The 23,365-nt window shown below is 35.4% G+C and overlaps 1 protein-coding gene across 1 annotated transcript in view; it reads left to right on the top strand.

The window, feature by feature from the left end:
• The window catches only part of ZNF510 (zinc finger protein 510), a 24,628-nt gene extending 5,330 nt beyond the window's left edge, over positions 1–19,298 (top strand). The window contains exons 4-6 of the mRNA XM_030832910.2: positions 11,559–11,685; positions 11,976–12,071; positions 14,094–19,298. Of these exons, the coding sequence (XP_030688770.1) occupies positions 11,559–11,685; positions 11,976–12,071; positions 14,094–15,793 (1,923 nt within the window). The 3' untranslated portion in view covers positions 15,794–19,298. The remainder of the gene's footprint in view (positions 1–11,558; positions 11,686–11,975; positions 12,072–14,093) is intronic.
• The last annotated feature ends 4,067 nt before the right edge of the window (positions 19,299–23,365 follow it).

Below are 23,365 nucleotides of genomic sequence, written 5' to 3'. Positions count from 1 at the left end.
GAAAAGAATTGTGTCAGTCCTGAAGGATGGGTGGAATTTTGTTGCAGAGTATGGGCAGGTTACTGCATCTTGAAAGAATAACATCAAGTGGACTAAACAAGGGATACAAGGTCCAGTAAGAATCTTTGCCTATTACACTTTGGACTTCCTCTCAGGGAACACTAAGAGAGATGGAGAAATCTTGGGACCAGACTAGGTGTATTAGTTTGTTATGGCTGCCATGATAAAGTACCACAGACTGGATGGTTTAAACAACAGAAATTTATTTTCTCACGGTCTCGAGGCTGAAAGTCTGAGATCAGGGTAAAGACAGGCTTGGTTCCTTCTGAGAGCTGTGAGGGAAGAATCAGTTCCAGGCCTCTTTCCTTGGCTTATAGATAGCTGTCTTCACATAATCTTCCCTCTGTACATATCTGTGTCCAAATTTCCTCCTCTTATAAGGACACTAATCGAATTGGATTAGGACCTACCCTAATGACCTCATTATATATAAAATAAAAGCCTATCTCCAAATACAGTTACATTGTGAGGTGCTGGGGGTTAGGACTTCAATGTATGAATTTTGAGTTGGACTAAAGCCCCTAACACTAGAAGTCCTTCGATGCCATCCTTAAGGGTTTGATGTTGTCATGAGTTCTAGCATATGATATGGGGAAGAAATTCATGTAATAAAAGCAATTTTGTTTTTAATGTGGAAGTACTAGCAGAATGGGAAAGACATGAAAGGGGTAAAGTAAGAGTCCAGGTGACTCCAGAGTTTTTCTGATAGGAGGGCAGAATGGTGATCCCTGTTGTAGAAGTGTATGAGAGCTGAGATTTTGCATAATTTCATATATTTTTAAAGTCATTTATATTTCTTTTTTGTGAATCAGTCTTCTTTTTTTGCTAATTTTAAAGGCTTCTTAATTATTAAATAATTTTTTAATTATTAAAGATTTATCTTTTTATTCTGACATATGTGACAGATATTTTTCCCTATTTCACTATTTGTCTTTGGACACTTTTTGTCCAGAGTTGACCAAGTTCTTTCATTTTTACTAGTGGCATTTTGAGAAATTGTTAAAATATAGAAAGATACAAAGGGATAATGTAATAAACCTTCCCTAATTATCAACTATAAAATTTTTTACTTATTTAACTGAGGTACAGTTTTAATACTAGTAAAGTACACTCTAATTGTGAACTGAGTGGATTTTTACATATGTATATACATATAATTTACCACCCAGATTAAGAGAGAAAACATTTCCATCATCCCTGAAGTTTCTTTCCTTCCTTCCAATTTTCAGTTAATAATAACTGCCCCCTTCTGCAGAGGTAACCAGTAATCTAACCTCACTTATCAGGAAAAAAAGTATAAATTCATTTTCAACACCATATAAATGGAACCATACCAATGCATGCACTTTTTCAGGGGAGGGGGTGGTCTGGCTTTTTTCTCTGTACATATTTTTAGATCATCAATGTTGCTGTGTATTTTAATACTTTTTATTGCTGAGCAGCATTCCATTATATGAATGTATGATGGTATGCTCATTCTCTTGTTGGTTTTTCATTTGTGTTTTTTCCAGTTTGGGACTATTATGAATAAAGCTGCTGTGAACATTCCTTTGTGTCTCTTGGCATATCTTCATTTCTCTTGGTTATACAAGTAGCTTTCTAAAGTGGTTGAACCAATTTATACTTCTATCTGTACCAAATTCTCACTATTGTTAGCCTTTTTGACTTTAGCCATGTGTAGTGGTCTCTCATTGAAATTTATAATTTGCTTTCTGTGATAAATACTAGCATTGAGCACCATTATTTGTGTTTTGGCCATGTAGATATCTTTTATGTAAAGTAACTGTTCAGTTCTCTATTTTAATTGAATTATTTGCTTTTATTGATTAGTAGGAGTTACGTCTATATTATCAATACAGGTCATTTGCCAGATGTACGTATTGCTAATGTTTTTGCATTCTGTGACTTGACTATTTCTAGTGTCTTTTGATGAACTAAGTTATGAAATTTAATAAAGCTCAGTATCAGTGTTTCTTTAATGGTAGTTCTTTGTGTGTCATGTTTGAAAAATCTTTCCCTACTCTGAGATCATGAAGATATTCTCCTGTGTTGTTAGTGGATGCTTGATTATTTGAGCTTGATTCACCTGGAATTACTTTTGTGTATGGCACAAGGTAAGTGTCAAGGTTCATATTTCCATATGGATATCCAGTTGCCCTAGCACCATTTGTTGAAAAGACCATCCTCTGTCCACTGAATTGCAGCAGGGCCTCTGTTGTTCAATCAAGTGAACCAGTCAAGTGGTCTATATCTAGACTGTATTCTCTTCCTTTGATCCAGTTATTTCTCTTTTTACTAGTACTTCACTGTCATAATTACTGTTGTATTTCAGTAAGTCATGAAATCAGGTAGGCCTTAAAGTTTTACTTCTTAAAAAACTTATTGGCTAATTTTGATCCTATGCGTTTTCATAGAAATTTCGTTTCCACTGAAAATCCTGCTGTTTTTTTGTTTTGTTTTGCGGTACGCGGGCCTCTCACTGCTGTGGCCTCTCCCGTTGCAGAGCACAGGCTCCGGATGCACAGGCTTAGCGGCCATGGCTCATGGGCCCAGCCACTCTGCGGCACATGGGATCTTCCTGGACCGGGGCACGAACCCGTGTCCCCTGCATCGGCAGGCGGACTCTCAACCACTGCACCACTAGGGAAGCCCCTGCTGGGGTTTTTTAAGAGTAGAGGTGAAGTCTGACATTTCATTAGATTTACTCCTATGTATTTAATCTATTTTGATATTGTAAATTTTTTTTTTTTTTTTTCGCGGTACACGGGCCTCTCACTGTTGTGGCCTCTCCTGTTGTGGAGCACAGGCTCGGTACGAGCAGGCTCAGCGGCCATGGCTCACGGGCCCAGCCGCTCCACAGCATGTGGGATCTTCTTGAACCAGGGCACAAATCCGTGTCCCCTGCATTGGCAGGCGGACTCTCAACCACTGTGCCACCAGGGAAGCCCTGTAAATATTTTTAAATTTCATTTTTAGTTGTTGGTTTATCAAAATACAATGGATTTTTAGATATTGATCTTATATCTAGCTATTTTGTTAAATTCGCTTATTCTAATAGCTTATTTTGATAGATTCTTTTGGATTTTAAATGCACATCATGTCTTTTGCAAATAAATAAAATTTTACTTCTTCCTTTTCAATCTTTATGTCTTTAATTTCTTTTTATTCTTCTAGTACCATGTTGAATACAAATGATAATAGAAATCTTTTTCTTCTACCTCACATGAGGGGGAAAATAATATTTCACCACTGAGTGTGGTTTTAACTTTAGAGTTTTTGTACATGCCCTTCATCAGAATGAGGAAGCTCTCTCTGTTTTTAGTTTGCTGAGAATTTTTATTACACAGAGGTATTAAATTCGGTCAAATGCTTTTTGTGCATCTGGTGAGATAACAGTATAATTTTATTTCTTTATTCTGTTAAAGGGGCGGATTATACTGATTGAATTATCAGTGTTTAACCAATCTTGCATTCCTGGGATGTCTCACACCTGGGTCTGAAGTACTATCCCTTTCATATATCATGCACCTTCTTGGTTAAATTTATGCTTAGTATTTACTTTTTATTCTATTCTAAATGGAATTGTTTTCTTAATTTTTTTATTGTTCATTGCTAGTGTTTAGAAGTACAAATGTTTGTGTGTTGATCTTGAATCCTGAAAATTTGCTGAGTTTATTAGCAATAACTTTTTGTAGATTTAGTGTTTATGTGTTATATATATTTATATATTAGATTATGTAGTCTGACTAGAGGTGATTTTACTTCTCTCCTTTCCACTTTTATCTTTTTTTCTTTTTCTTGCTCATTTGCTCTGGCTAGAACTTCCAGTACAATGATAGAATTGGTTACAGTGGACATCCTTGTCTTATTCCTGAACCTTGGAGGAAAACTTCCTGTCATTTATTTTAGCATTGTGTATGACGTTAGCTGGGATTTGTCAAAAGTGCTTTTTATTGTGTTGAGGAAGTTCTCTTTTATTCCTAGTTTGTTGAGTGTTTTTATCATTCGTGTTGGATTTTGTCAAATGCTTTCTCTGCATCAATTGAGATGATCATGTGGTTTATTTCCTTCATTCTATTACTGTGCTGTTACATTGATTGATTTTCCTTTGGTGAGCCACTCTTACATTCCTGGGATAAATCCTCCTGGGTCATGGTGTATAATCATTTTAATATACTGCTAGGTTTGGTTTGCTTGTATTTTGCTGAGGAGATTTGCATCTATATTTCTAAGGAATATTGATCTTTAGTCTTGTGATTTCTTTGTCTGACTTCGGTTAAAAGTAACTCATAGAATGAGTTAGGAAGTGTTCCCTCTTCTATTTTGGAGTGAGTTAGAGAAGGGTTTGTGATCATTCTTCTTAAATGTTTGGTAAAATTCACCAGTGAATCCAACTGGTCCTAAGCTTTTGTTTGTTGGGAGGTTTTTAACTACTAATTCAGTCTCCTTACATGGAACTCTTCAGATTTTCTATTTCTGTTTGACTCAGTTTTCATAGTTTGTATGTTTCTAAGAATTTGTCCTTTTCATCTAGGTTATCTAGTTTGTTGGTGTACAGTTGTTTATAGTGCTCTCTTATAGTCATTTTTATTTCTGTAAAGTCGGTAATAATGGCCCCATTTTCATTACCAATTTTAGTAAATTAGAGTCTTCTTTTTTCTTAGTTAGTCTGCCTAAAGGTTCATCAATTCTGTTGATCTTTTCAATGAACCAACATTCAGTTGATTATATTTTTTATTCTTTATTTGGTTTTTCTCTGCTTTAATCTTCATTATTTCCATCCTTCTGCTAGTTTTGGGTTTAGTTCACATTTATTTTTCTAGTTCCTTAGGATATACAGTTAGGTCATTGATTTGAGATCTTTTTTTAATGTAGGTGTTATAGCTGTAAATGTCCCTCTAAGCACTGTTTTAGTTGCATCTCATAAGTTTTGGTATGTTGTGTTTTTCTTTTGTTATCTCAAAATATTTTCTAACTTCCCTTCGATTCCCTTTGATTTATTCTTTGATCTTTTGGATTTTTTAAGAATGTGTAGTTTTATTTCCACATATTTTTGAATTTTCCAGTTTTCCTTTTCTTACTGATTTCTGGTTTCATTATATTTTGGTCATAGAAGGTACTTCATATGATTTTAACCTTTAAGATATATTGAGACTTGTTTCATGCCTAACATATGGTCTATACCAGAGAATGTTCCATGTTTACTGAAGAACATGTATGCTTCTGGTGTTGGCCTGAGTGTTTCTGTAGATATCTGTGATCTACAGTTCACAGCTTTGTTCAAGTGTGTTCTTCCAATATTGATCTTTTGTCTAGTAGTTCAATCCATTATGAAAGTGGGGCAATAAAATCTCCAACTATTATTGTTGAATAGTTTATCTTGTCAGTTCTGTCAGTTTTTGCCAACAGAAGTTCTGTTGTTAGGTACATGTATGTTTATAACTTTTGTTTTCTTGATTTATTGACCCTTTTACCATTGTAAAATGTCCTTTCTCTCCCTCTCTCTCTCTCTCTCTTTTTTTTTTTTGTCTTAACACATTATTGACCAGAGATATATTAATACTTAGTCTTTTGTTACCCGAACGTTATTGACCGGAGATGTATCAATATGTTTGTAGAGAGTGATAAAATTAACATCACTGTGTGAAGTTGTTAGACCTTAAAATTGATCAAGGGTTCAGTATACAACTTATGATTGTCATTATCATTCACATTTTGCTCCGTTAGCTTTTCTGTTCCAACCTTGTGTATATTATAAACGTAAAATTTTCAAAAATGACACATCATGAAATTTTGAGTGAAGAAGAATTTTTTGGTGAATTTTATGCAGATAACTTTCTCTGATTGTCCAAGCGACATATATACTAGTCTCTCAGAAGATGATAGTTCTTCAGAATATAGTTCTGATTCAGATGATTTGAATATTGGACCAACAGAATCATTGATTCTGATATGGAAAGTGAAAATGAAACTCAAGGTGCTGGAACTTGCTCCTTTGCTTCTACAGAAGAGTGGACTGAAGACAACATTTCACAAAAATTAGAAGACTTTACAGGTGTGTCAGGTGTAACTATTAAATGTAATAACCTGCAAAGTGTCAGTGAAATAACAGAATTAATTTTTGGCCAGGCGAAATAAAAATCGCTGGCCACAGGCATTAGTTTTTGCAGAAATCTCCCAGTCAATAATGAGTTAAAGTCTGTTTTGTCTAATCCTAGTATAGGCAATCCAGGTCTATTTTGGTTACTGTTTACATGATATATCTTGTGTTAGTTTTTTACTTTCAAACTGTTGTGTCTTTGAATGTGAAGTGTTACTTGTAGACAGAATATAATTGGATCATATTTTTTCAATCCATTCTGCAAGTCTCTGCCTTTTAATTCAAATATTTAACCATTAACATTTAATGTAAGAAGCATTTGTCTTCTATTTAGACATTTGCTCTGAGTATGTGATATGTCCATTTTGTTTTTCTACTTCACAATTTTTGCTTTCTTTTGTGTTAAGTCAATATTTCCTAGTATACCATTTCAGTTACCTTGTTGTGCCTTTACTACATTTTTTCCCAGTTATTAGTGGTTACCTTGTTGATTACAATTAACAACTATAACAGTATTGTTCAGATGAATACAAACTTAATTTCAATAGTATACTAAAACTTTGCTCTTCTATAGCTTCACACCCTCCTCACTCCTTTATGCTGTTATTGTCATCTAAATTAACAACTTTATACATGTGTGTATACTAGTAGCAATTTCTAATTACTGCCTCATGTAGTGGTCTTGAAATCATACAGGAGAAAAATAAATACAAAAAAATACATTTATAGTGTCTTTTATATTTTTACCTTTGTAGTTACTTTTACCTACATAGTTTTCCTTATTTCTTCATATGGATTTTTGAGTTATTTTCCAGTGTACTCTCATTATAGCCTGAATGACTCCCTTATTAATATTTCTTATACAGCAGGTATACTAATGACATTTTCCCGATCCTTATTTACCTAGGAGTGTCATAATTTCTTCTTCATTTTTGAAGGATGGTTTTGCCGAATATTCAAGTCTTGGTTGACAGTCTTTCCCTTTGGTACTTTAAATATGTCATACAACTGCCTAATGGTTTCCCTGGTTTCTAATGAGAAATCAGCTATTAATCTTATTTGAGACCCTTTGGAGGCAATGAGTCACCTCTCTCTTGCTGCTTTCAAGTTTTATTCTTTGTCTTTAGGCCCTTTTTCCTCTCTTCTCTCCTACTTCTGGTATGTGAATGTTGCTATGTTTGATTGTGACCCACAAATCAATGAGACTTTTTGTTCATTTTCCTTCATTATTTTTACTGTATACTCTCAGGTTGGGTCATCTCAATAGATTTATATTCAGATTGGCTGATTTTTCTGCCTCTTCAGCTCTTGAGCCCTCTAGGGCTAATTATTCACTTCAATTATTGTACTTTCTACTCCAGAATTTGAGTTTGCTTTTTCAATATATGTATACTTTCTGTCTCTTTATTGATATTCTTTATTTGATGAGACATTGTTTCCATACTTTTCTTTTGTTCTTTTGATGTGGTTTCCTTTAGTACTTGGTACATATTTAAAACAGCTGATGAAAAGTCTTGGTCTAGTAAGTCCAATGTCTGAACTTACTCAGAGACAGATTTTACACTGTTTCATACATAGTCTGTTTTCCTATATATGAGTAATAGTTTCTCATCTGTTTACGTCTCAAATTTTTGTTGAAAACTGGACATTTAAAATATGTGTAATGTGTAATCAGAATCTCAACAACTGCAGCTGTTGTTATGTATTTGTCTAGTGACTCTTTTGAACTAATTCTGTAGAATCTGTATTCTTTGTCATGTGTAGCCAACTGAAGTCACTGCTCCATTAATTAAATAGCCAGCTAGTAATTGGACAATGATTTCCTTAAAGACTTGTAACCAATAAGGTTCCCAATATTTGCTAAGTTACTCTGTGTGTATGTTGGGGCATGCCTTCAGCAATTAGCCCAGCATTTTATTATTCCACATTAGCCTTCACTTTTTTTTCATAGAGCCTCAAGGTTAGTGAGAGGCAAGGGTTTAGCACCTTCTCGGGTCTTTCCTGAATGTGAACACAGCCCAGGGATTGTGTGTCACCTTTTAGATCATCAGGAATATACCTGAGCTTTTCAAAGCCCCTTCTGGATATCTCATTCTCCAGCTTTTCCCTTTAAGCTTTTTAGTAATACTGTTGTTTCCCTTAGCTGTTAAAAACTGTCTGTAGTAGTCAAGTAGCCATGATGGTAAACAATATCCCATGATTTTTTTAAAAAAGTAATGTCTTGTCCCCAGGGAAAATGTTATTTACAGCTTTGAGTCATGTCAAATGAAGAGGGGTGGTCTAGGAAACCACCGGACAGGCCAAATAATGCCAGTTCTCTGGGAATGGGGTTTATCTTCTAATTGAACCTGTCTTAGATACTGAGGACTTGGGTCTCAGCATTTTATTACTTAGAAGAGATAGGACAGATAGGTCTAGGCAGCATTTTTGGTAGTGTCTGCTACTGCTCTCTTCCTACTGCAGTGAGATCCCACCAATCACATTATGTGGTCTGATGACTTTCCCCTTACAGATTAAGTATTCTTTAGTGGAGATATGCATGAGTCTGAGTGGATTTAAGCACTGACTGTTCTTCCTCTACACTAGCTATCACCACATGGGACAGAAAGGGGCTTCTTCTGAATTCTCTCCCAATCCTCTCTATGACAGATTGGCTTCCTTGAGAAAATCTCACAAAGAAGGTAGAAATTACCCTGTGTCTGTGATACATACCATCTCCCTAGGGACTTCACACTCTTCACATTTGCATACATGTGGTTTTTATAGCTTAAGCTTCTTATCTTCTTATATGGAGTTTAGCATATGGTTCAGTAAGCAAATGAATGGGTCCTGATTCTCCCTATAGGTACCTATCTCTCTCCTGATTTCAGATTGTTTGCCATGCAATTTCATTTCTCTAATGAGTTCAAAAATACATTAATTTTCAGTTCACCAAGCTTTGTTCTTGTAAGATGTTAGTACTGCTCTTTTCAGCTTTCTACATCTTTGACCTAAAATCTAAAGCCACACTGTATGATTGTAATTTTTTCTAATTTGGCGAGACTTACTGTTTTTGTTTTATCATATGCAAAGTGTAGCAGAAAATAATTTATGTTATGATCAGATTATCCTTTATATTTCAGTCAGTCAAGTTGGGTAATTATGTCATTTCAGTCTTCTGTATCAGTGGTCAGCAAACTTTTTTGGTAAATGTCAGATAGTAGGCTTTGTGGGAGATATGGTCTCTCTTTGAACTACTAAACTCTACAGTTTTAGTCTTACAGCAGCCATAGATAATACATAAACAAATGAACATGAGCTGTGTTCTAATAAAATTTTATTTTCAAAAAAACAGGTAGTGTGCCAGATTTGGTCTTTGGCCCATAATTTTCTGACCCCTGTTCTAAATCGCTATTGGTTTTTCAGTCTGCTTGTCCTGTGAGTTACTGAGAGAGTTGTATTAAAAACACTAATTAAAATTGTGTGTCTGTATATCTAATTTCTCTCAACTATTGTTTATATATATACAATATACAGTAATACTCATTGTTCTCTGTAGTTATGTTCTGTAAAGTGGCCATGAACACTGAATTAGCAAATACTGAATCATTGCTCCCAGGGGAAATACAGGATTAGGTTCCTGCAAGCTCCTGGTCACAACGTTTTGGTTAGCCAATCAATATGTAACCTGGTTATGTGTGTTTCTGTTTAAGAACATCTTATTTAGTAATATTGTTGATTCATGAACATGAAGTAACAGCCAACAGCACCGTAATTAATGCTTGAACACAGCCTATTAGACATGCTTGTTTTCTGCATAAGGCATATCACAACTTTTTTGCACTTAGGGACACTAGATAGCACTTCTTTTTCTTTTTTTTTTAAATATGGAATTTTATAAATTTATTTTTATTTATTTTTGGCTGCACTGGGTCTTTGTTGCTGTGAGCGGGCTTTCTCTAGTTGCAGCAAGCAGGGGCTGCTCTTCATTGCAGTGCACAGGCTTCTCATTGGGGTGGCTTCTCTTCTGCGGAGGATGAGCGCTAGGCACGTGGGCTTCATTAGTTGCAGCACGCGGGCTTAGTAGTTGTGGCTCATGGGCTCTAGAGCGCAGGCTCAGTAGTTGTGGCGCATGGGCTTAGTTGCTCCATGGCATGTGGGATCTTCCCGGACCAGGGCTTGAACCTGTGTCCCCTGCATTGGCAGGCAGATTCTTAACCACTGTGCCACCAGGGAAGTCCCTAGATAGCACTTCTGTAATACACAATGGGGCCATTCTAAAATGTGAAACCACCAAGAAATAGCACAAAAATGAAAAAAAGTGCTAAATAGACTACAAAAAGGATATGATTACTGTACAGCAGCTGAAACAAGAAGGCAAGGCATTATCTTGTTCAGATTCAGCTGGGAAAACGTGTATTGGGCAAATTTTTTATCATTCTGTGAATGTCTGCAAATGAATGCAAAATCACAAGTACTAATTTGGAAGTTAAAAGTAAATTTTAGTGAGTAGGTGAATTTGCAAATACAGAATCTGAATAATGAGAATTGACTGTATTTGGAAGCTGTGTTGATATGCTGTATTTGGAAGCATATCAATTTATGTTATACCTTCTGTTAAAAGAATCATTTTATCATTTATATATATGTGTATGTGTATATATATATATATATTTCATACTTTCTTACATTCAGGTCTACTGCTTTTCATGTTAATATAACCACATCAATTTTCTTTTGGTTAGTGATTATGTATATATCTTTTTGCATCCTTTTCCTTTCAATCTTCATACATCTGCCTCTATAAATTGTGTTTTCTTTGTTATTTTTATGCTGTCAGTCTTCCCTTTAATTGTATTTGTTAGTCCAGAGGTTGGCAAATTTTTTCTGTAATGTGTCAGGTAGTAAATATTTTCAATTTTGGTAGTCATAAAGTCTCTGATAAAACTGCTAGGCTCTGCTTGTTTTTGCATAAAAGCAACCATAGACAATACAAAATTATTGGGGGTAGGGTGGTTGCTGTGTCCCAATAAAACTTTTATTTTAAAAAGTGGCAAGCTGGATTTGGCCACAGGTCATAGCTGACCGCTTCACTGGAGCATGCCCAGGGTAGTAGAGTGGGATGAAGATTGTAGGAAGTGTATTTATATTTTTCTGCTAAAAAATAAATTAAAAAGACAGAAGTTTTACTAATATACTTATTGAGAGTACAAGTATATAACTCATAAGTACATACAAATTAAGTTATTAATATTTTTACTAATTGAGCACCTCCAAAGTATAAGCTAAAATTAGATCCAAAATAGGCATCCTTTATATTTGTTTCAGCTCTTTACGGTAAACATAAGAACTGTTTTCATGCGTATTTCCTATGTCATCTAATTCTAAACCCAGATTAAACAGAAATGTACTCTTGCAGGCATCAGTGTCATTCAAGGACATAACTGTTGAACTCACCCAGGAGGAGTGGCAGCAAATGGGTCCTATTCAGAAAACCCTCTACAGAGATGTGATGCTAGAGAACTACAACAACCTAGTCTCAGTGGGTGAGCATATAAGCATAACTTACCCTCATAACTCCATACAGAAGGCATTTCCTTTTTATGCATCAGTACACATGAATACTTTAGATTTTAATGTCATTTAGGCTTTTTATTAAGGAATATAATATAACCAAGCCCTACTGAGGGATAGAAAGTGTTTGACTGCCGTTACCAACTGCCAATGATAAATTCAGCTGAGGGCCTTCAGGATGCTGTTCCTGAAGCTTTTTCCACTTCTGGAGACTAAAAAGCTCGTCATCTGGCCTAAGTACTCAGTTGTTGCCTGTTTACAGGTAACTGCATTTTCAAACCAGAGGTGATCTTCAAATTGGAGCAAGGAGAAGAGCCTTGGTTCTTAGAGGAAGAATTCTTAAAGCAGAGCCATAAAGGTGAGTTACTGAGCACTAATAGAATTCTGTGGGGTAGTTAGACTCCAGAAGGTCAGTTTTGCAGTGAACACCTTCATATTTCAAGACTTTTCTTATAAGTCCCAAAGGCACAAAAAACACCAGTCAAAAGAGAATGATTAATAAACTTGACTACATTAAAATTGAGAATTTTGTTCATAAATGATACCATTAAAAGGATGAAGAGACAGGCCACAGAGTAGCAGAGTAGATATACAATACAAGTAACCTAGAAAGGATAAGCATCCTGAAAATGTAAAAACTTCTGCAAGTCTAAATAGGAAAGCATAGCAACTCAGTTTAGGTGAAAGACTTTATATATAGGAGCTTTCAAACAGCTGTTAAATCTTTGAAAATGTGTTCAATCTCATTACTTTTCACAGAATGCAAAATAGAGTATAAGGTGAGGTGAGTAATATGTATAGCATGAAATGAGATTAACAAATCTGGCAATGGCAAGTCATGGGGAAGATGTAAAATATTAAAGACTCTTATTTATTGACTGAAAATGTAAACTGATAAAACCACTATGAAATCAGGAAGATGTTATCAAATAGTTAAAGTTTTACACACCTGTAACCAAGTAATCATTTTCCCAACTGTATACCCTATAAAAAGGCATGATTGTATTCTCTAGAATGAATAAAACAATATTTACGGCAATATTGGTTATTTTTGCCAAAATTGGGCTCATCAGCAATAGAATAAAGGAATAGTATTTCTTAAGGGAGAATTATACAGCTATATGAAATCTTATACAATGATTGCAAACATAATATTAAACAAAAAATATAAATATGCATGTATGGTTACATTTATGTAAATGTCAGAAACAAGCAAAACTCAATTACATTTTTAGGAATTAATATATAGGTGGTAAAACTACAAAGAAAATCAAGGAGGTAAATATCAGGAGAGTGATGAACTCTTAAGCATGAGGAAGTTGTTACCAGGCAGGGATTTTTGCAGAGCCATTTATGTTCTGTTTCTTGACATGGTTTCTAATTCGATGAGTGTTCACTCTATACTGTTAAATTGCACATATAAGTTTTATGCAAATATAAATTATGTTTCATGCTTAACAGAAAGTTACAAGATGAACCAAAAGTAAAATAGTATTCACAGTTCATATAAGCCAGAAAGGATGGGCATCTAGAATGCATAAGGAATTTGGATCTTTGCAGTAAGGTCTTCCATGATACCTCATTTAAAATTGCGCCCCTCATATCAAACTGAAATGTGGAAATTTAGAATGAAGTGATCAGGTTCACTTATCTGCACTTTTGTTAGATGATATAAGTCAAAGGTATCACAGCCAGAATTGAGCAGTGAATCTAATTTAATTACAAGAATTGATTTTCCTTTTATCAGTGTCATACTTGTTTGTATTTCTATGACTCACAGCTGCAAGATGGGTTTTATCCTGAGCTATAAACCTCTTCATTTAATCATGAGGAGGTTGGTGCTATCAATTTAATTTGATTTTGAAAGACTGAATGGAAATAAGGAATGATATCAAATTGAAGTATGAAGACTCTTGAGGATTCTACCAGTAGAGCCTAGATAATGTTGGACCTCTACTGTAATTTACTTCCTCAAACCAAACCATTCTCCTGTTGGGCCTAGCCTATCAATGCTTATTATCTCCTAATTTTCTTGTTATTCTACTTAAGTTTATAACCCCCCATGTTGTATTAATTATCTGGTTTTCCTGCTCCCTAAAATCATTCCCATAAAAGTCTAATTTCTCTCCCTTCTCCACCCAGGTAGGAAAATCCAATTTATCACAATCCAACTACAGATAATGTATTTATAACCAGTTTCCTCTCTAATTTTCACTGTGTCAGTATTATTTTTTAAAGGAGGGTGTCTCTCTCTCATACGCACAAAACCACAAATTAATCTTGAGAAACCAAAAAATGAAATGCAACAAAGGCTATATGTTTATAAGCCTCATCCATAAGAATAGTAAGATTCAAAGTGTTTTCAATTTTTCTGTTTTAGAAGACTACAGAGATGAAAATCTAATCAAGAGGAACAAAAAAATCAAAGACAAACACCTGCAGCAAGTAACATTTATAAATAATAAACAGTTGCCTAGAGAGGAAGAAGAAGTTTTGAGAAAACCATTTAATCTGCACATAGTTCCTGTTTCTTCATCAAAAATGTCCTGTAAATGTGACTCATGTGGAGTGAATTCACAAAGTATTTCTCAATTTATCATTAATAGTAGAACCTACTCAACAAAAGATACAGATTGTTATAATGTATGTGAAAATTTGCCTTTCAAAATTAAACTTGAAAGAACTCATACTGGAGAGAAATTTTATGAATATAATAAAAATCAGGAAGCCCTCAGTTATAAGGAAAATCTTCCTGAACATCAGAAGTGTCAAACATTAAAGCAAGCTTTTGAATTTAATGGGATTGGAAAAGCCTTCTATGTTGAGGCTGCCTGTGTTAAACATAAGAGTACTCATACAGGACAACAATCCTGTAAAGATGAAGAGTTTAGGAAAAACTATGACAAGACAACTCTCTTTGACCACGAAAGAACTGGGACAGGAGAGAAACACTCTCATCTTAACCAGTGTGGGAAATCCTTCTGTGAGAAGTCAGCTATCAAGGAATACAATAAATTTAACATGACTGTGAAACATTGTGAATGTATTACAAGTGGGAATAATTTCAGCAGGAAGTCATACCTTACTCAACCTCAGAGAACTCTCACAGAAGAGAATCCATTGGTATGTAATGACAGAACACAAACCGGAGATAAACACTTTGAATGTCATGAAAATAGGAAGTTTTACCAGAAAGCCCACAAAATATGCCAGAGAACTCACTATGAAGTAAAACCCTATAAATGTAATGAATGTGGGAAATCCTTCTGTCAAAAAGGACACCTCATTCAACATCAGAGAACTCACACAGGAGAGAAACCATTTGAATGTAATGAATGTGGAAAAACTTTCTCCCAAAAGTCACACCTCAGTACACATCAGAGAATTCACACAGCAGAGAAACCCTATAAATGTAATGACTGTGGGAAAACATTTGTCCAGAAGTCAACCCTCAGGGGACATCAGAGAATTCACACAGGAGAGAAACCCTATGAATGTTGTGATTGTGGGAAAACTTTTGTTCAAAAGTCAACCCTCAAAGATCATCACAGAATTCACACGGGGGAGAAATCCTTTCAATGTAACGAATGTGGGAAAACTTTTGGCCAGAAGTCAAACCTCAGAATACATCAGAGAATTCACAGTGGTGAGAAAACTTATCACTGTAAAGAATGTGAAAAATCCTTCTGGCGAAAAGACCATCTCATTCAGCATCAGAAAACACACACAGGAGAGAAACCATTTAAATGTAATGAGTGTGGGAAAACTTTTGCCCGGACATCAACCCTCAGAGTTCATCAGAGAATTCACACTGGGGAGAAACCATTTAAATGTAATGAATGTGGGAAAAAATTTGTCCGGAAGGCAATCCTTAGTGATCATCAGAGAATTCATACAGGGGAGAAACCCTTTCAGTGTAATAAATGTGGGAAAACTTTTGGTCAGAAATCAAACCTTAGAATACATCAGAGAGCTCACAGTGGGGAGAAATCTTATGAATGTAATGAATATGGAATATTGCCTAAGAAGTCAACCCTAAGTGTATACCAGAGAATTCAGGGAGGGGGAAAACCAAATTGATATAATAACTGTGGAAAATTCTTCTGACTAAGAGACCAACCTATTTGACATCAGAAAATTCACAAAGGAGAAAAACCATATAAGTCTGAATATAGGAAGAATTTTGCCCAAAAGGCAACTCTGAGAGTGTATCAGAGAATTCACACAGGATTTCTTTCAAGGTTCTCTGGAAACCCTGTTGGATGGAGTCATGCCTTGTTAGATAACTCATATCACATGCACTGGTAATCTCATTAGTAAGAATTTCATAGCTAAACTAAATTTCCCTATCTCCCTTTCATCTAACTGGGGCTTTGTGACTGTCTAGTAGACTGAGAATGCTCATGTTGTATGCCACACCTAGTTCTGACTTCCTTGGTCCCAGCAGTATCTCAGTCATACATGGAATAGTAGCAACTATCCCTTAGAGAGGAAATGTATCCCCCACTTTGCTGCCTTAAGCAAAGCTGCTGGCTCAGTTTGACCCTCAACTCGTAAGTACTCTAATTGGGCCTGTTTCACTGATGGTTTTGCTAGCTGAAACCACTTGGACACTGAATGTTCAACCTCAGTGCCATTATGCAGACCACAAAACTAATGTGGCTGCTCCTGTCACTGGGCAGAACACAAAGATGTTCTCAACTCTAGCCAGTATTCCCTCTGATGAAACTTGGTGCGTTTTCATTGACTCTTGGGTTCTTACTGTACCTAGCTATCTGACATGCCTGTTGTAAAACTATAGGCTTATAAAAGGATCCCTGTTTGGCACTGTGAACTGTGGGGGGAAAATCACAGCTGCTGAGCACAACGTCTGGGTTGTTCAACTAGATTCACATGGTAAGAGACTATTCTCTGATAAGACTAACTGGAATCAAGTTGCTGATCAAGCCCCCACTACCCTGATTCAGGATTGCTACCTGAATCCATATCATACTGATGGCAAAACATTTACCATCTTACCCTGGATAGACAGTAAAGGTGTGTGTATATATCCAGTGTTTCCTTTGATGTCATTTGATACAAGAATGTAGTTATTTTCTTCTGGATTAGTAGCCAGTGCTCCATATGCCATTTGATTAATTCATCCCTTTCCTACTGATTTTAAATATCTTCATATACTAACTTGTCATTTGTAAACATATTGCATATAACTGACTAATGACCATATTAGTAACAAATTCTCCTTTTATGAACAGGGATGGCACATACCTCATATGAGCCAAAATAACCTGTCTTTCTGGCCTGATAATGTTTCACTGAAGGGTATTTGAATCAAGTTTAGAAAAGGAGAATACCTCCTAGGACTTTGGAAATGAAACATCACAGACCAGTTACATTGTTACTCCAGAGCTGCCAGCAGCATTGTGAAGAAGATTCAACTGCGATAAGAGAAAATAATGTCCAGTTAGTACTATATCCCCTGAAAATCAAGAGATTACTGTTTACTCCATCTTTATAATTGTTGGTAATATAAAGTCATTCTTTCATAAAATTTCTCTGTTTTCTTAAGATACATAGAATCATCTCCTTTACACCCCCTTTCATATATCATCTTTTAGGATTATGATTGGATTTGCTATTAAGTTCAGGACCATCTACCCTCCAAGATGGAACCAGTTCACCCAAGTGGCCTGAATGGGAGGCCAGGTGACAAAGTCCCCTGATGGCACTCATGCTGTATCTGCTGTCTCCTTGGTGAGGAAGCCTCTCCAGATAATACATTATCAACTGGAGACCATGGTCTATGCTGTAGTCATGAATGCTCCATTCTCCCTGCCTGGTTCATCTCCTTTCCAAGTATTAACTTTTATTCCAACAGATGGGTTCCTTATCTAGAGACACTGGCAGAGTCAATTTTCTGTCTGCCTGCCTACTAAGGGTCTTCGAGCTAATAAAAGAAGCCTCCATGAAGGCAGGAAATTTTATCTGTTTTGTTCATAACATGTCCCTCTATGTATTGGGCATTAAAAAATTATGAAGAGTCCCTCTACATATTGGGCACTGAAAAATACGTGTTGAACATAGAATTATAAAAGTGATATCTGAAAATTTTTCCTTTTGATTCTTCAAATTATATTTTGAGATTATTCATTATTATTATAAATAGTTAAGGAAATTATTGCTCTAAGCTCCCACTCAGACTCGTCTTTTGGATATTTTCTAAAATTGCTAAGAGAAAACTCAATATTCAGAAGTGTTCTTCAGATCTCTTTCAGCCAAAACAAAATTTATTTTCAATAAACTAGTATTCCCAGTTCAAAATTATGTCTGCATAGCTATGTATGGGTACATAGCTATAGCTAAGTACCAATCAAAAAAATTGTGCATAACAATAACAATGATAAATTAGATTTTCAGGATCAACCAAATGGGAGGGCAAAATAATTAGTTCTTGGGGTCATGTATTTAATTCATCATATCATTAATTCTCATTTTTACTTCCCAATCAACTTCCTGACAGTTACAAGGAAAAGTTTTTTATTTTCTCAGGTCCAAGAATCTATCTCCTAGGAGACATGTCTGACCCCAAAAGAACAGGTATAACATCTGCTCTGACCTACCTCCATGTTTTGTTTTTCCTTGCCAGGTATATACTACCTCTTCTGTCACATTAAAGGTCTCTCTAGAAGCCTAGCAGAAATAGTATATTCTATCCTTCTACCAGGGCAGCTTCACACTATAATGGGGGTGAAACAAATTTGTTTTGTGGAGACTGCAGTCTCCAAGTACCATTAACCTGCCTGACCAACTGGCTATTTTAGTGATCTTCCAGTTTTCTAAGGAACTGACTGCCAACTGAGAAAAGCATAATTAGCTTAATTATCAGCTAACTAGCTTGATACACAATTAATAAACTGAGAAACTACTTGGAATATTACTCAGCCATAAAAAAGAACAAAATAATGCCATTTGCAGCAACGTGGATGGACCTAGAGATTGTCATACTGAGTGAAGTAAGAGAAAGACAAATATATGATATTGCTTATATGTGGAATCTAAAACAATGGAAATGAACATATTTACAAAACAGAGTCACAGATGTAGAAAACAAACTTATGGTTACCAGTGGGGAAAGAGTGGGGGAGGGACCAATTGGAAGATTGGGATTGACATACATGCACTACTATATGTAAAATAGATAACTAATAAGGACCTAGTGTATAGCACACAGAACTCTAATGAACTATATGGAAAAAGAATCTAAAAAAGAGTGCTTATATGTATATATATAACTGATTCACTGCTGTACACCAGAAAATAACATGACATTGTAAATCAACTCTACTCCAATAAAAATTTTACAAAATAAAAGGAAATCTTCAAACACTTGCAAATTAACACACTTTTAAATGTTTCATGGCACAGAGGAAGTTACAAAGGGAATGAGAAAATAATTTGAAGTGAACAAAAAGGAAAAATCTTGTCAAAATTGGCGCACTGGCAGAGGTTGAGAGTACGCCTGCTGATGCAGGGGACACGGGTTCGTGCCCTAGTCTGGAAGACCCCACATGCCGCAGAGCGGCTGGGCCCGTGAACCATGGCCACTGAGCCTGCGTGTCTGGAGCCTGTGCTCCACAGCGGGAGAGGCCACAACAGTGAGAGGCCTGTGTACCGCAAAAAAAAAAAAAAAAAAAAAAAAATTGGTGCACTGGAGCTAAAGCAGTGCTGAGCAAGAAATTCATACCACCAAAAACTTACATTAGAAAAAAGAAAGGTCTCAAATCAATAGTCTCATCTCTCATCTCAAGAAACAAAAAGAGCAGAGTAAAAAAACCCAAAGCAAGCAGAAGCAAAGAAATAATGTAAGAGCGAGATTCAATCATGTTGAGAAGAGAAAATCTAAGAAACCTGAACTTAATCCTTTGAAGATAGAAATAAAACTGATAAAACTCTACTATGACTGAAAAAAATGATACAAATTAATTCAGGAATGAAAAATATGATATCACTACACAAATACTGAAAGGATAATCAAGGAACACTACAGAAACTCTATGTGTGTCACTTTGACACTTTATGTGAAACCAACCAATATGGACGTCAATATCACAAAGCCACAAATTATGAAAACTCAAGATAAAACAGAAAATCTAAATTTTTCTATAACTATTAAATACATAGAATTCATAGCAAAAAGCATTCCCGAAAAGAAATGTTCAGGCTCAGTTGATTGCAATGAAGAATTCTTCTACATTTAAAGAATTAACACCAGTTGTACCCAACTTCCTCCAGAAAAGGAGGGAATACTTTACAACTCATTTTATGAGGCCTGTACACAAAAACATGACAAAGACAAAAAGAAAACTAAATATTTATATCTCTCATGAATTTCCATTAAAAAATCCTCAAAAGCCTATTAGCAAATCAAATCCAGCAATATATAAAAACTAACATCACAACAAAGTGGAATTTATTCCAGGAATGCCAGGCTCATTCAACATTTGAAAATAAATTAATGTAATCCAACATATTAAACTAAGAAGAAAAATGACATATTAATGCAGAAGAGCATTTGACAAAATCAATTCCATTTTATGTTTTTTTTCTTTAAAGTCAGCAAATTAGGAATAGAGAATGTCACCAACTTGATAATTAATTGAAAACACAGCTAACATTGTACTTAATAATGGAAGACTGAATATCTTCCTCAAAATTAGGACTAAGGCAAAGATGCCCACCTTCATCACTGTTATTCAACATAGTACTGGAAATCTACCCAGCACAATAAGGCAAAAAAAAAAAAAAAAAAAAGGCATATAGATCATAAAAGAAAAACATAAATATATACCTATTTACATATGACATAATTGTCTATGTATGTACAAAAATCCCAAAAAATCCAGAAAAAAATAAAAACTTCCTAGAATTAATAAATTAATTCAAGTTTGCAGGTTATAAGATCAATATAAAAAATAAATTATATATCTATCTGCTACACACACACACACACACGTATCTAAACCTAAAACCCTATTCAAAATATAATTCAAAATGGATCAGAGATTTCAATATAAAATGTAAAACTATAAAATTTTAGAAGAAAAAGGGAAAATATTCTCTTTTTTAACATCTTTATTGGGGTATAATTGCTTTACAATGGTGTGTTAGTTTCTGCTTTATAACAAAGTGAATCAGTCATACATAAACATATGTTCCCATATGTCTTCCCTCTTGTGTCTCCCTCCCTCCCACCCTCCCAATCCCACCCCTCCAGGCTGTCACAAAGCACCGAGCCAATATCCCTGTGCCATGTGGCTGCTTCCCACTAGCTATCTACCTTACTACATTTGTTAGTGTGTATATGTCCATGACTCTCTCTCGCCCTGTCACAGCTCACCCTTCCCCCTCCCAATAACCTCAAGTACGTTCTCTAGGAGGTCTGCGTCTTTATTCCTGCCTTACCACTAGGTTCTTCATGACATTTTTTTTTCTTAAATTCCATATATATGTGTTAGCATACGGTATTTGTCTTTTTCTTTCTGACTTACTTCACTCTGTATGACAGACTCTAGGTCTACCCACCTCATTACAAATAGCTCAATTTCGTTTCTTTTTATGGCTGAGTAATATTCCATTGTATATATGTGCCACATCTTCTTTATCCATTCATCCGATGATGGGCACTTAAGTTGTTTCCATCTCCGGGCTATTGTAAATAGAGCTGCAATGAATATTTTGGTACATGACTCTTTGAATTTTGGTTTTCTCAGGGTATATGCCCAGTAGTGGGATTGCTGGGTCATACGGTAGTTCTATTTGTAGTTTTTTAAGGAACCTCCATACTGTTCTCCATAGTGGCTGCACCAATTCACATTCCCACCAACAGTGCAAGAGTGTTCCCTTTTCTCCACACCCTCTCCAGCATTTATTGTTTCTACATTTTTTGATGATGGCCATTCTGACTGGTGTGAGATGATATCTCATTGTAGTTTTGATTTGCATTTCTCTAATGATTAATAATGTTGAGCATTCTTTCATGTGTTTGTTGGCAGTCTGTATATCTTCTTTGGAGAAATGTCTATTTAGGTCTTCTGCCCATTTTGGGATTGGGTTGTTTGTTTTATTGTTATTGAGCTGCATGAGCTGCTTGTAAATTTTGGAGATTAATCCTTTGTCGGTTGCTTCATTTGCAAATATTTTCTCCCATTCTGAGGGTTGTCTTTTGGTCTTGTTTATGGTTTCCTTTGCTGTGCAAAAGCTTTGAAGTTTCATTAGGTCCCATTTGTTTATTTTTGTTTTTATTTCCATTACTCTAGGAGGTGGGTCAAAGGATCTTGCTGTGATTTATGTCATAGAGTGTTCTGCCTATGTTTTCCTCTAAGAGTTTGATAGTTTCTGGCCTTACATTTAGGTCTTTAATCCATTTTGAGCTTATTTTTGTGTATGGTGTTAGGGAGTGATCTAATCTCATACTTTTAAAAGTACCTGTCCAGTTTTCCCAGCACCACTTATTGAAAAGGTTGTCCTTTCTCCCCTGTACATTCCTGCCACCTTTATCAAAGATAAGGTGTCCATATGTGCGTGGGTTTATCTCTCGGCTTTCTATCCTGTTCCATTGATCTATCTGTTTTTGTGCCAGTACCATACCGTCTTGATAACTGTAGCTTTGTAGTATAGTCTGAAGTCAGGGAGCCTGATTCCTCCAGTTCCTTTTTTCGTTCTCAAGATTGCTTTGGCTATTCGGGGTCTTTTGTGTTTCCATACAAATTGCAACATTTTTTGTTCTAGTTCTATGAAAAATGCCAGTGGTAGTTTGATAGGGATTGCATTGAATCTATAGATTGCTTTGGGTAGTAGAGTTATTTTCACAATGTTGATTCTTCCAATCCAAGAACATGGTATATCTCTCCATCTATTTGTATCATCTTTAATTTCTTTCATCAGTGTCTTATAATTTTCTGCATATAGGTCTTTAGTCTCCTTAGGTAGGTTTATTCCTAGATATTTTATTCTTTTTGTTGCAGTGGTAAATGGGAGTGTTTTCTTGATTTCACTTTCAGATTTTTCATCATTAGTATATAGGAATGCCAGAGATTTCTGTGCATTAATTTTGTATCCTGCTACTTTACCAAATTCATTGATTAGCTCTAATAGTTTTCTGGTAGCATCTTTAGGATTCTCTATGTATAGGATCATGTTATCTGCAAACAGTGACAGCTTTACTTCTTCTTTTCCGATTTGGATTCCTTTCATTTCCTTTTCTTCTCTGATTGCTGTGGCTAAAACTTCCAAAACTATGTTGAATAAGAGTGGTGAGAGTGGGCAACCTTGTCTTGTTCCTGATCTTAGTGGAAATGCTTTCAGTTTTTCACCATTGAGGATGATGTTTGCTGTGGGCTTGTCATATATGGCCTTTATTATGTTGAGGAAAGTTCCCTCTATGCCTACTTTCTGCAGGGTTTTTATCATTAATGGGTGTTGAATTTTGTCAAAAGCTTTCTCTGCATCTGTTGAGATGATCATATGGTTTTTCTCCTTCAATTTGTTAATATGGTTTATCACATTGATAGATTTGTGTATATTGAAGAATCCTTGCATTCCTGGAATAAACCCCACTTGATCATGGTGTGTGATCCTTTTAATGTGCTGTTG

This window comes from Globicephala melas, chromosome 6 (assembly GCF_963455315.2).
Source record: "Globicephala melas chromosome 6, mGloMel1.2, whole genome shotgun sequence".
NCBI classification, from domain to species: Eukaryota; Metazoa; Chordata; class Mammalia; order Artiodactyla; family Delphinidae; genus Globicephala; species Globicephala melas.
This window is presented reverse-complemented; position numbering and strand designations above follow the sequence as displayed.